This window comes from Nipponia nippon, unplaced genomic scaffold (genome assembly GCF_047370975.1).
Source record: "Nipponia nippon isolate SJK-2023a ecotype South Korea unplaced genomic scaffold, ASM4737097v1 scaffold_27, whole genome shotgun sequence".
Taxonomy (NCBI): Eukaryota; Metazoa; Chordata; class Aves; order Pelecaniformes; family Threskiornithidae; genus Nipponia; species Nipponia nippon.
Window position 1 is genome coordinate 7,094,346 of NW_028262344.1, and position 13,872 is coordinate 7,108,217.

The 13,872-nt window shown below is 60.5% G+C and overlaps 1 protein-coding gene and 1 pseudogene across 1 annotated transcript; one reads left to right on the forward strand and one right to left on the reverse strand.

The window, feature by feature from the left end:
- Positions 1-291: 291 nt before the first annotated feature.
- On the reverse strand, positions 292-4,170 carry LOC104012758 (galactose-1-phosphate uridylyltransferase-like; annotated as a pseudogene).
- Positions 4,171-4,344: 174 nt separating this feature from the next.
- On the forward strand, positions 4,345-9,163 carry LOC104012861 (sigma non-opioid intracellular receptor 1). The gene is given in 6 exon segments (XM_087763040.1): positions 4,345-4,509; positions 5,302-5,433; positions 6,775-6,864; positions 7,400-7,479; positions 8,626-8,638; positions 8,937-9,163. Coding segments are annotated over 6 exon segments (702 nt in total). The 5' UTR covers positions 4,345-4,349.
- Positions 9,164-13,872: the final 4,709 nt, after the last annotated feature.

Here is a 13,872-nt window from a genome sequence, read left to right on the forward strand (position 1 = left end):
GGCACAGCCCCTCCACGGGGCAGGCAGCACTCCCAGTCCCACCAGTAAGACTGGACTGGGAGGAGGGTGAGCCCTTCAGTGATGGTAGGAGCACGCTGCGGAGGCAGGAAGATGCAGCTTGGGATGGGGAAGGAGAGAGTGCATGATGATGCAGCAGGATTAGGACTGGGGTACCTGAACAGGCAAAACCAGTCCCTAAGCCAGGACCAGCTGCGACAAGGCTCAGGAGAAGCTGGGAGACCCAAGGGCTCACAAGTGACACAAGTTCCCAGACCTCAGCTCTCACCACCCTCAGGTGACTCCTCTCCCTGGCTTCACACAGCAGAGCCGAGGTCTGGCTCCACTGCTCCCTGTCATGACGTCTCCTTGGCTCTTTGCTTGTAGCATGCCTCGGGGCACAGTGTGAGAGGCAACCAGCGGCCAGTCCTGGGGACGGCCCGGCATGGGTCCCCACGGCTCCCCACCACCCCCCTCCAGCCGTGCTCGCCTGCTCCAAGTGAGGTCCCACTGCGCCTGCATCTTGTAGCCCGCCATGAACTTGCAGGCGGTGGCGGAACAGAGCAGCGGGCGGTAGTAGTGGGCATGGAGCTGCCAGTGCCTGCAGTCCTCCTCCAGGTAGAGGCCCGTGGGGGCTCCTGCTGGGGGTGCAGCCGCTGCATGAGCCCCAGGGAGGGGATGAGGACGCAGATGAGAGGGTCTTGAGGGGTCACCCAGCCACGCCACTCACCATGCCAGCCCACGGAATACGGGAAGGAGACTTCAAAGAGGTGGTTGTACTTGATGAGTAGCCTCTGCATGATGGAGGCCGGGCCTGCAGGAGGGTGCTGGCGAGTCGCACCCTGAGCTGGTCAGCCCCCACTGAGGGCAGGCAGCATGCCCAGCTGGGGGAGGGGGTCAGCCTCGGCACCCCTCCCTGGGTCGACATCGGTGACAGGCAGGAGGGATGCACTGGCCAGTCCCCTCCCCATCCATGCAGACAGCCTGAGCAACACAGCAGGAGGAGCTTCCATTCCTAATCAGCTGGCACCCCAAAAATATGGGGCACCACATGGTTCATCACCCCAAAAAGGATGACAGTCCCCCCACTGGTACAGCCTGTGCCTGGATGCACGCCCTGGCATAACAGAGGTGCCCATCCCCCCCAAGCCAAACCCAGCAACCCTGCACCCCAGGGGGGACATGGACCCTCTGGCACCAGCGAGGCTGCTGCAGAGCTGCCTCCTAATGAAGGCCGAGCCCAAAGGACGTGGGATGGGGGCTGGCGGAGTGCGGAGCCACTCACTGTCCCTCTCGCCCTTGCAGAGGTCCTGGGGTGGCAGACGTGGCAGCGGGCAGCAACAGGATCTGGAAGGGCCAGGTGGCCCAGTACAGCACCATGACTAGCCAGCCCACATTCTCCACCACCAGCCACTCCTGCGGGACACTGTGCTCAATAGGAACACGCTCAGCCCCGATGCCCCGGAGGTGGGTGCTCCTGGGGGCCCTGCTTTTGGGGCCTGGGGGGCCCACCCCAGCACACATCCAGCTCCCGGGAAAGAGATGACAACTGCATCCTCACCTTCCAGCAAGCCTCCTGCTCAGCATACTCCAGCAGCATGGGCACGCTGTGCTGGCTCAGCTGCTGCCACTGGGTCTGGTCCTCCAGGCGCACCTCATTCAGGAGGAAGCTGCTGGTGCACACCTGGGAGGGACATCAGGGCACAGAGCCAGGTTACCTACCCAAGCCCCCTGCTATGCCACCCTGCATCATCACCCAGCCCAGAGACCCCAACACATCCCTCTGCAGTGCCTCACCATCCCCTGGGCACTCTGGACTCATGCCACAGCCCCCCCCACACCTAAACCCTGCCAAGCTGGGAGGATCCAGCCATGCCACCCCCACATGGGGTGCCGGTACCCCCATTTGCAGGGGTGCTCCAGCCATGCTACCCATCTGCAGGTCCATGCTGCCACCAGGCAGAGAGCCCAACATGCAGCAGCTGCAAGGGATGGTCCCCAGGAGGGGAGGTGACAGGACAAGTATGGGGGGGATCCTCGCTGCAGAAAGCTTTGGGACCAGGGGGGTGATTCCTGTTCACATCTTCCACCTGGGTTTGTTGTAGGTTGCCCACAGGGACTCGCAGTTAAGCTAGGTCACAGGTGGGACAGCCACCTGGCAGTGGGGGTGTGGGTTGGAGCAGTCCATCATTGCTTCCTTGTTCTCGAAGATCTGCAGAGGAAGAGGTGCAGCCAGTAGGTCCCAGTCCCGGGTTGCCACGGTGTCCCCGGTGCACCAGGAAAGCAGAGCCTTGCAGCTGCCTGGAAAGGCTAAAGGGGGCACAAGGTGGGGATGGGGGACCCACATGTGGCTGGGAGGGTGCTGCCAGAGCAGCCTCCCACCTCTGCCCGAGCCCCCCGGGGCAGGGAGAGGACAGCCCCTGCCAGCCCCAGACCTTCACCCAGGGGTAGGAGGCACCCAGCTTGGCCAACAGCTCTGCCCACACATTGATGATGGCCCAGATCTCTGCCAGAGACATGAGGGGCAGTGTCAGATCCAACCAGGGTTGAAAGCACATCACCTTGCTGCAGAGGAGACACACATGGCTGGGGTTTCGGGGCATCCTCAGGGACCCCTGTGGCCTTGCTGGGTCACAGAGGGACAGGGGAAGCTGAACAGGGATGAGACCCCTGAAATCCCCCAAAACAGAGCAGGCATGCACAGAACAGGCACCACAAGGAGGGGTGCGGGCTTAGTCCTGCTTCATCCCATGTGTCCTGGCTGACATCGCAGCCCGGAACCCCTGGAGCCATGGAGGTACTCACCACATGCCCTGGGCTGCTGCTGCTTGAAACAAGGGGTGATCGCTGTCACCCGGGGAAGGACAGAGAGCAGGGAGGGACAGGGGACCAGGGCAGCACCCATGCCCCTCCAGCCCACCCTACAGCACCCCCCAGGATCTGAGCCTGGGGGTCCTTGGCAGCCTGCTCTCCCCCCAGAAGTTACCAGGCTTGGAAGCATTGGGCTGCAGTGCGGGGCGTGGGGAAGTCATTTGGGAAGACAAAGGTGCCCTCATACTGGGGCACCCAGATGGAGTCGGGGGGGACAGGGTGGCAGGGGAAGCCTGGATGCCTGGCAGTACCTCGTCATTGGCCCAGGTGGCCCAGGGGCAGAGGGGGTTGTTGGGGTCCCAGCAGGGCACATCCTCGGGGATGGCTTCTCTAGCTGCCCCTGCCAAAGGCACTTCACCCGGTGGGCTGACACCAGCACCCAGTCATCCTGCAGTGGGTTGTAACAAGCATGCTGGTGCTCTGTGGGGAGAGAGGAGCGGGGTGTCAGGGAGGGAGGGACATGGGAGGCAGACCCCATGGGCCAGGCACCCCTCACCCACCATGCCCCCTCCTCGGGCAACCTGAGCTTGTGTCCAGCTCTGGGGTCCTCAATACAAGAAGGACGTAGACCTGTTGGAGAGGGTCCAGAGGAGGGCCACAAAAACGATCAGAGGGATGGAACACCTCTGCTATGAGGACAGGCTGAAAGAGCTGGGGTTGTTCAGCCTGGAGAAGAGAAGGTTCCAGGGAGACTTTGTTGCGGCCTTTCAATACTTAAAGGGGGCTTATAAGAAAGATGGGGACAGACTTTTTAGTAGGGCCTGTAACGATAGGACAAGGGTAATGGTTTTAAACTAAAAGAGGGTAGATTCAGACTAGATATAAGGAAGAAATTTTTCACGATGAGGGTGGTGAAACACTGGAAGGGGTTGCTCAGAGAGGTGGTAGATGCCCCATCCTTGGAAACATTCAAGGCCAGGCTGGACGGGGCTCTGAGCAACCTGATCTGGTTGTAGATGTCCCTGCCCATTGCAGGGGGGTGGACTAGGTGACCTTTAAAGGTCCCTTCCATTCCAAAGCATTCTATGATTCTATGAACCCTGCAAGAGGGTCTACACCCCATTTTATGCCCCCAGTCCCGCCCCCCCAGCTTCACCCCTTCCTCCCTGTCCCAGTCCGGGGGGGGGGGGGGGGTCCCCCGCTGCCACCCCCCCCAGGCAGGAAGGGTCCCTGCAGCCCCCGCTTCCCGGGGCGCGGCTGGGCTGAGCTCATGCCGGGGGTCCGGAGGGAGGCAGCCCCGGCCGTACCGCTGGCGCGGAAGCGGCCGCCTTCCACTTTCTCCTCCCCCGCCGGCGGCTGCATGCCGCGGCCTTCCCGAAAGCCACGGCGACAGCACCAGCATCGCCCTGCGGGACCGGCCCCTTACAGCCTCCTCCGCCGCCGCCCCGCCCCGCCCCGCTGGCGCAAGGCCGCCCGCGGCCAGGCATCGCGTGGCTGCGGCGGGGGCGGTCTTGCTCCCTGTCCCGGTGCCGGCGGGCACTATGGGGGCGGTGGAGCGGCAGGCGCTGCGACGGGCGCTGCGGGCCGGGCTGACGCTGGGCGCGTGGGTGCTGGTGCTGCAGGGGCTGCGGGGCTGGCTGACCTACAAGCGGTACGAGTTCACGCCCGCCGAGATCGCCCAGCTCGCCCGGCACCACGCGGGTACGCGCCGCCCGTGGGGACGGGGCCAGGGCCTGCGGGGGGAACGGGACCGAGGAGGGATGGGGATGGGGAGCGGGAAGCAGAACCGGGGACAGGGAGGGGGGACAGCGGCCTGGGCTGGGGAAGGGACCCGTAGCGGGACGCAGGATCGAGGAGGTTCCGGTACAGGGGGGGCAGGATCACGGGGGGAATGGGACTGGGGTCAGGGAGGGGGCGGGGCCTGGGACTGGGGCAGCAGGACCGGTATCAGGAAGGGATCAGTAATGGGGGACTGGGTTAGGGGAATGGGACTGGAATGAAGGAGGGATGGGGACTGGGGCAGCACCATCACCCAGCCCTGTTGGGGCTGAACCTGGGGTTAAGGTGGCTCTCTCGGTGCTGGGGCTGGGCCAGGTCAAGGAACCAAGCTCCAGGTGGGTCAAGGGCAGAACTGACCCCCCAACTAGGGCTGGAGGGGAGGGCTGTTGCAGGATATGTGGTCACAGCGGAGGGGCTGCATGTCACCAGGGCAGGGTCACTGTCACATTGCTTGGGTCCCCCATATAGCCCAGCACCTGGGGTGGGCTGTAGGGCTGGAGCGCTCGGTGCTGCACATCCTCCATCACCATCTGGGGAGGCAGTGGGGCTGGGTCTGTGGCCACGGGGACAGAAGGCTGGAGAAAGGAGACATCTCCCCTAGGGAGACCCCTCAAAGGATGTGCTGGGACCCTGTGGCTGGGTAGGGGATTCAAGGGGGGGAGCTGGCAGGGCTTGCTCCATGCCAGGGATTCATGGCGACCCCAGGTGCTGCAGGGCTGGACCATGAGTTGGCTTTCTCCAAGATCATCATGGAGCTATGGAAGAAGCACCCAGGCCACATCCTGCCGGACGAGGACCTGCAGTGGGTGTTTGTGAACGCAGGTGGGTGGATGGGCTCCATGTGATGTGGTGAGGCTCAGCCTCACCTCTGTGCCTGGGAAGATCATGGAACAGATCCTCCTAGAAGCTATGCTAAGGCACATGGAGGAGAGGGAGGGGATTCGAGACAGCCAGCACGGCTTCACCAAGGGCAAGTCCTGCCTGACCAACCTAGTGGCCTTCTATGATGGAGTGACTGCATCAGTGGATGAGGGAAGAGCTACGGATGTCATCTATCTGGACTTCTGTAAGCCCTTTGACATGGTCCCCCACAATATCCTTCTCTCTAAATTGGAAGGATATGGATTTGATGGGCGGACTGTTCGGTGGATAGCAAACTGGCTGGATGGTCGCATCCAGAGGGTAGTGGTCAATGGCTCAATGTCCAGATGGAGACCAGTGACAAGTGGTGTCCCTCAGGGGTCCGTACTGGGGCCAGTGCTGTTCAATATCTTCATCAATGACATAGCGGGATCGAGTGCACCCTCAGCAAGTTTGCAGATGACACCAAGCTGAGCGGTGCAGTTGACTCACCTGAGGGACGGGATGCCATCCAGAGGGACCTGGACAAGCTGGAGAAATGGGCCTGTGTGAACCTCATGAAGTTCAACAAGGCCAAGTGCAAGGTCCTGCACCTGGGTCGGGGCAATCCCTGGTATCAGTACAGGCTGGGGGATGAAGGGATTGAGAGCAGCCCTGAGGAGAAGGACTTGGGGGTACTGATAGACGAAAAGCTGGACATGAGCCGGCAATGTGCTCTCGCAGCCCAGAAAGCCAACCGTATCCTGGGCTGCATCAAAAGAAGCGTGGCCAGCAGGTCGAGGGAGGGGATTCTGCCCCTCTGCTCTGCTCTGGTGAGATCCCACCTGGACCCCTGCGTCCAGCTCTGGGGTCCTTGGTACAAGAAGGACATGGACCTGTTGGAGAGGGTCCAGAGGAGGGCCACGAAAATGATCAGAGGGCTGGAACACCTCTGCTATGAGGAAAGGCTGAAAGAGCTGGGGTTGTTCAGCCTGGAGAAGAGAAGGCTGCGGGGAGACCTTATTGCAGCCTTTCAGTACTTAAAGGGGGCTTGTAAGAAAGATGGGGACAAACTTTTTAGTAGGGCCTGTAACGATAGGACAAGGGGTAATGGTTTTAAATTAAAAGAGGGTAGATTCAGACTAGATATAAGGAAGAAATTTTTCACGATGAGGGTGGTGAAACACTGGAAGGGGTTGCTCAGAGAGGTGGTAGATGCCCCATCCTTGGAAACATTCAAGGCCAGGCTGGATGGGGCTCTGAGCAACCTGATTGAGTTGTAGATGTCCCTGCCAATTGCAGGGGGGTTGGACTAGACGACCTTTAAAGGTCCCTTCCATCCCAAAGCGTTCTATGATTCTATGTGCCTCCTGCACGCCTCACTCACTGAGTATGTGCTGCTCTTCGGGACGGCCGTTGACACTGGGGGCCACTTGGGTAAGCAGGGGACAGGGCTGGCGGGTGGGGAGTTTCTCTGATCTCTTTCCCCCCCACTTGTTCAGGTTCAGCTGCCCTGGCCATGTCGTGCCTGGGGCAGGGAGCCCACTGCTCCACTTCTGGATGGGAAGCATGATGCTAGAAAACACCCTCCGCGTGGGGACCAGCCCCCGCGGTGTTCCACAGTGCCTGCAGGTCCTGGCACGTGCTGTGCCATGCCATGCCACATGGCCAGGACTCTCCGCATCCAGCTGGCAGGTGGTGGCGGGCATCACATCTCCCAGCGCTTCATCAGGGAGCAAATGCCAAACATGCTGGAAACGATGGAGCTTAAGGACACTGAGCAGCCCAGACTGTTGGGATGTGGCCGGTCACGCAGGCAGCCTGGATACCAGACCCAGCCGCGCTCCTTGGTGTGTTGAGGCCCCAGGGCTGGCATCCTTCCCCCCGGAGGGCTGCTCTGTGGCTCAGACCTGGGGTCCTGAGCTGTCCCTGGCAGGGATGCGCTGAGCCGGTGATGTCTGTCCTCCTGTAGGTCAGTACTGGGCAGATATCTCCAACACCATCATCTCGGGGACCTTCCGGCAGTGGAAGGAGGGGACCACCAGAAGTGAGATCTACTGTGGTGGGTTGACCCTGGCTGGATGCCAGGTGCCCACCAAGCTGCTCTATCACTCCCCCTCCTCAGCTGGACAGGGGAGAGAAAATACAGTGAAAGGCTCGTGGGTCGAGATAAGGATGGAGAGATCACTCACCAATTACTGTCACAGGCAAAACAGGCTCGACTTGGGGAAATTAATTTATTACCAATCAAATCAGAGCAGGGTAATGAGAAATAAAACCAAATCTTAAAACACCTTCCTCCCCCCACCCCTCCCTTCGTCCCAGGCTCAACTTCACTCCTGATTTTCTCTACCTCCCCCCGCCTCAGCGGCACAGGGGGACGGGGAATGGGGGTTGTGGTCAGTTCATCACACGCTGTCTCTGCCGCTCCTTCCTCCTCGGGGGAGGACTCCTCACACTCTTCCCCTGCTCCAGCGTGGGGTCCCTCCCACAGGAGACAGTCCTCCATGAACTTCTCCATCATGAGTCCTTCCCACGGGCTGCAGTTCTTCACAAACTGCTCCATCGTGGGTCCCTTCCATGGGGTGCAGTCCTTCAGGAACAGACTGCTCCAGCGTGGGTCCCCTGCGGGGTCACAGGTCCTGCCAGCAAACCTGCTCCATCCTGGGCTTCTCTCTCCACAGGGCCACAGGTCCTGCCAGGAGCCTGCTCCAGCGCAGGCTCTCCACAGGGTCACAGCCTCCTTGGATGCATCCACCTGCTCCGGCGTGGGGTCCTCCATGGGCTGCAGGTGGATATCTGCTCCACCATGGACCTCCATGGGCTGCAGGGGGACAGCCTGCCTCACCATGGTCTTCACCACGGGCTGCAGGGGAATCTCTGCTCCGGTGCCTGGAGCACCTCCTCCCCCTCCTTCTTCACTGACCTTGGTGTCTGCAGAGTTGTTCCTCTCACATATTCTCACTCCTCTCTCCAGCTGCAATTGCACAGGTTTGGTTTTTTCCCCCCCTTCTTAAATATGTTATCACAGAGCTGCTACCACCATCGCTGATGGGTTCAGCCTTGGCCTGCGGCAGGTCCATCTTGGAGCTGACTGGCATTGGCTCTATCGGACATGGGGGAAGCTTCTGGCATCTTCTCACAGAAGCTACCCCTGTAGCCCCCCACTACCAAAACCTTGCCATGCAAACCCAATACATCTACTATCCAGGTAAGCGCAGCAGCCACGGTCCTGGGACACAATCACTCTGTGGGCTGGTCCTCTGCTGTCACAGAGCCTCTTCCTTCCAGATGGCAGAAGCCAAGAGCTCAGGATGGGGCAGTTTGTGTCCCCTGGGGCACATCCCAGTATCTCAGTGGGTGCCAGTAAGAGAAAAGTGAGCAAGACTGGGGAGGAGTTGGGGTGCGCAGACTGGGGTGCTCAGCCCTGCAGGTCCCAGTCACACCCATCTCTTTGGGAACGATGCGGGGCAGCTGCTAGGAGCTGTGCTGGTCACGTGTGTTGGCAGGGGGCACCATTGTGCACCAGGCAGGAGAGGCCACGTTGGTGCTGTGGAGTGCAGGCACCTGGATGGTGGAGTATGGCCAGGGCTTCATCCCCTCCATGCTTGCCTTCACCCTGGCTGACACCCTGTTCAGCACTCAGGACTTTGTTACCCTCTTTTACACCCTGCACGTCTACGCTAAGGGCCTGCTCCTGGAAGCCAATGCCTTCTTCAGCACCTTGGGCTGCTGAGCCCGGCTATCTGGGGCGCCCTGCCAGGCACAGCTGGCTCCTCTCCTCCCAGCCTTCCTCCCCTTTCCTCCTCCTCCTCCTCCCCAGGCCCAGGCTTTAGCAGAGGCAGCAGGAGACCCCCTGTGCCTCCCCCCAATTGCTCTGTCCTTCCCCATGGGCCAGCTGGGTGCCAGGACAGAGGGACCATGGCGGTCACCACAATGCAGACCACCAGTTCTCTTTACTACCTGCCTGTCCCCCCTTTTGAGTGGAGCTATGTCCTGCTTTTCCATCCCCTGGGGCTGGAGTCACCTTGTGGGGTACAAACACTGCTGTGTGCCCCCGGCATGCAGCGGGAGAGGGGCTGGGGCTGGCTGTCCCCGGGCTCCGTGAAATTTCTGCAGCTCCTGAGACATCAAGAGGAGGATGCTGGCATGAGCCAGGCTGCACCGTGCCCCTTACGGTAGGGTGCATGAGGTGAGCTGGGCCAGAGCACCCACTGTAAAGGTCGGCCAAGAGGTTCCCCGTCTCCCTGGCGGGGCTGCCAGGTCTGTGGGCAGTGCAGAGTGCTGTGTCCACCTGGCAGCATCTCCCGTGGCTCCATCCCTGCTGACGTGGGTTGGCAGCACACAGTGTCCCCCTGGCACAGGGCGGGATCTGCGCTGGGACTCCCAGCAGTGAGGGGATGCCCAGCCTCTGTGCTGGAGGTCCCTCCTGGTCCCCTGCGTGTCATCTGCCCCAGGGGATGGCTGGGGCTGGAAGAGGGTCCCTTTCCCTGCAGTTCTCCTCCCTGCAGTCCCCCCCAAGGAAGAGAGCTACCATCTGTCACCTTAACCGAGAGCCTGTTCTGTGTGGCCTCTGGTCTATTCACATACCTAGTGTCTGTGGGTGCCTGAACCTCTGTACTATCTCAGTACGGGATCTTGCCCCTTGAAACACTTTCCCTGGCTGCGAGACCCCCTGGGGATGGCCACTGTGCTCAGGTCCCAGCGCAGGGTCCTGGCCACCAAGGGAGCGTCGCAGTTCCCCAGCTGAGCCTGGCTGCAGACCCCGCTTGCAGCCCTGTGGCCGGACCCAGGCAGGCTTGCTGCTTGGTGGAGGGCTTTCGCCTCTGCGCTGCTGCTGAACTAACATGTGTGTCCCCAGCCGCCAGGCCTGTAGCATGTCCCTCCTCCCACAACCTGGACTGTCCCCATCCTGCCGACTGGCAGCCCAGCACATGGGCTACTTTTTAATTTGCCACCCGAAAAGAGATGTCAGTAATAAAATTGTTCATCCCACCTGCTTGGATCCCCGGGAGAGTCTGTGGAGCATGCTGAGCCCCTGCCATGGGGAATGGTGCTGGATCCAGCCAGCTCTAGGTTCAGCAGGGGTCCTGCTGGCAGCTGGGGACAGATGGGTGTCCCCGGGCAGCTGGCATAATCCTGCCCAGGGTCCTGGGAGCCAGAGGTTGTGGTGCTGGGCAGGATCAGGCCCATCTCAGCTGCCCAGGGACCAGCAGGAGATGGTGGTTACTCCTCTCTCCACTGCAGTTGCTGGGGACTGAAAACCTGGGCTGGTGCCAGGGCCCTGCCTCCACAGGGAACCTGGGAGTCCGGGGGGCTCCATCCTTTTGGGGGATGGTGCCAATGCTAGGCATGCGGCCCTGGGGGTGGATGGACCCAGGCCTAGTGGGTTGATGGTCCTTGAGAGGTTTACACAGATGCATGCACACAGACACACACACCTCCCGGTGTGAGAAGGGCACAGGAGGGGATCATAGGATCTATAGTCTCTGTGTGTGTATGTGTGTGTGTGTGCATGCTGGCAGGCAGATTGCATGCATGTGTGTGTATAGGTGCAAACAGGATGGTTTTGTGTGTGTCTTGGCAGGGCAGTTGGGCATGCATAGGTGTGTGCTTGCGTATAGGTAGAACAGTTTGCAGGTGGGTGTAGGCAGGACAGGTGGGGGGGTGTGCACGTGTGTGCACATGCATGTATATAGGTAGAACAATTGGGCATCTGTCCATATGGTCAGAACAATTGCACATGTGTGAGTGCTTGGGCACATATGGGTAGGACATTTGTGTATGTGCATGTGTTTAGGGAGGAGAGTTGTGTGCATGTGTGTGTGTCCACACATGTGTGTGGTCATGCTGTGCCCATTCCCTGGGATTTAGTGGGGCCCTGTCGAGGAACACGAGCAATCCCATGCTGGCCTGCGTGGGAAGGTGCTAGCTAACTCAGCAGCTCGTATCAATACCACTCCACTTACAGCGAAGGCCATGTAATGAAAATCCGATGGGCATGCTGGTGGGAGTAAATAAGTATGCCATCAAAATGAGAAAATCAAAGCTCTGGACAGGTCTTTTGTCTTGCCCATTGATTTCTTTTATTACAGAAATATTGCTGCTAAATAACATTAGTGTGAACAATCTCAGCAGTGTTTTCCATAGTGCCTGTGTCAATAACTCCATTACAGGAGGGGGATTCCCCCCAGCCTGGCCACGTCCCCGTCCAGGCTAAGGGCTGCGCCGGAGGTACCTTTCTCACTGTCCCTGGCCATGCTGGGATGTGCCCAGCAGAGAAACTGGGCAGCATGGGGTGACTCGGCCAAGTGCCACCTGGAGGGAGCTGGGCTGGGACACAGGAGCCCCAGCTGCTTTGCTGTGGTGGGAGGGGTTGTCCCCATCCCAGCGCTGAGCAGGGACAGTGCCAGGCATGCAAGGGTCCCAAAAAGCAGCCCTTCCCTTCGGGGCAGGTGTTTGCAGCCTCTTACAGAGCAGGTAAGTGTCCCCAGCGTCCAGCAGACAAGGGATGGGTCCTGGACATGGCATGTCCCACAGGCTTTTGCTGCCTCTGCCCTTTCCTCCTCACTCCTCCTCTCCAAGACCCATCCATGCCCATGTCCGTGCTGGACAGACCCAGCTCCCTGTGGCTTGCCATCATTTGGTTCACATGGAAAAACTGAGACATGGGGTGGGAACTCATCCACAGTCACCCAGCTCCAGCACGGCCCCTGCGCCAGGGCCAGGGCTCATGCTCAAGCTGCCCCTCTCCCCTTTGGCTGCCCACACGCAGGCACCCAGCACCCTCCGAGATGCCCACGGGTGGCAGGGACATCCCTGCAGGGCCAGAGGATGTGACCAGGACACAGATCTGCAGCCTTTGGTACCCAGAGACCAGGTGGGACCCCAGGGCACCTCCACCGTGGGTCTGGCTCTGTCCCAGCCCCAGCTGAAGCAACCACGAGCAGCAGCTCCTCAGAGCCATTGCCAGGACAAATGCACATCATTGCCCACCAAACACCTTCCCCTTGCAGCTTGCTCTATCTTGTTGTCCCTCCGCATGCAGTGAGTATTGATCAGCCCACAGGATCTATCTCCCGATTCCTCCTGCGGTATCTCTCTGCTCAGAGTCTCTCTCAGCCTGCTCCGCTGTCTGCTGTGCCTGTCTATACCTCCAGTATCTATCTGTGCTGCCTCTACCACAGCCGTCGATAGCCATTTGTCTGGGGGATTTCTCTTTCTCTCCAGCTAGGAGTGTCACCAGACCCTGGCGGTGCAAAGATGCCAAGCAGGAGGGTGGAGGGGACACGGCCCTGCTTGCTGCCCTGGGAAGAGCCTGAGCACAGACACACTTCATGACACATGTGCAGAGCCTCAGCTGCTGCTGTCACCGTGGAGGCTTTAGGGAGGAACTGAGTCGTGCTGGTCCAGCTGGGCCGGGTCCCTTGGCAGTCATGCCCAGGGTGATGGGACATGCTGCTCCCCATGCAGACCTCGGTGCTGCCACTAGCCAGCCTGGCCACATCTCCCACCCCTGGGTGCCACGTTGACCCCAGCACCCCAATCCCTCTGCCCTGGAGGAGGGGAGCTTCCCCAAATGCCTGGGTTCCTGCTGGGCCATGGAGAAGTCCTGTCACCATCACCATGTCTGACTCATCCCACCCAGCCCAGCCTTCAGCTCCAGCTCCCTCCTTTCCCCAGGGTGCAGGAGATGGAGCACAGACCAGTGCAGAGGGTGCCAGCACCCTGGATTGCAATGCACCTGCACCAGGAGGGGAGGCTGGAGCCCTGTGCGATGGGGACCTGTGGAATGAGTCCCAGGTGCCAGTTGGCCCTGTGGGTCTCCCTGAAATGGGGCTGAGTCATATCTTCCCAGGGGCAATTCAGAAGGATCATCGGCCAGCCACCGACAAACTGATGCTTGGGGGACTGGCAAGTGCCGGAGGGTCCCTACCCTTGCTGCAGCAGGATGGGATGGGCCAGGGTGAGCCACAGCTGTCCAGCCCTGAAATGGGATGGCCGACAGCTGCTTTATCTCCTGCGCAAAGATAAACAGTGCCCAGAGGCCCTGCAGGGTCTGGAGCTGCCCTGCTCTCCCAGGAAAGGGGCTCATTTTTCCAGGAGAGCTTCCCTGGCAAGGACACTGTGCCATGCTGGGTAGCCCTGGGGCAGGTGTGAGGAGCTGGGGGTCACCAGCACCGTGGCAGGATGAGGGGCAGTTTCTCCAGAGATGCTAGTGGGGAAGCTGGAAAGCCCAGAAGCGTCAGCTTTTCCTTGCAAAGAGATGCGGTGAAGGCGGCAAAGGTTCAGCCTGGGCTGTGGAGCCTGAGAGCAAAGCCAGCTCCCACCGCAGCCATGGCCAACTGCTGTTTCCACAAGATGCTCCAGGGAAAGGGCAGGACTCAGCTCATGCCAGACTGCGAAAGGCAGCTGCCCCTGGCCCCTGTGGCACACAGGTGGCCC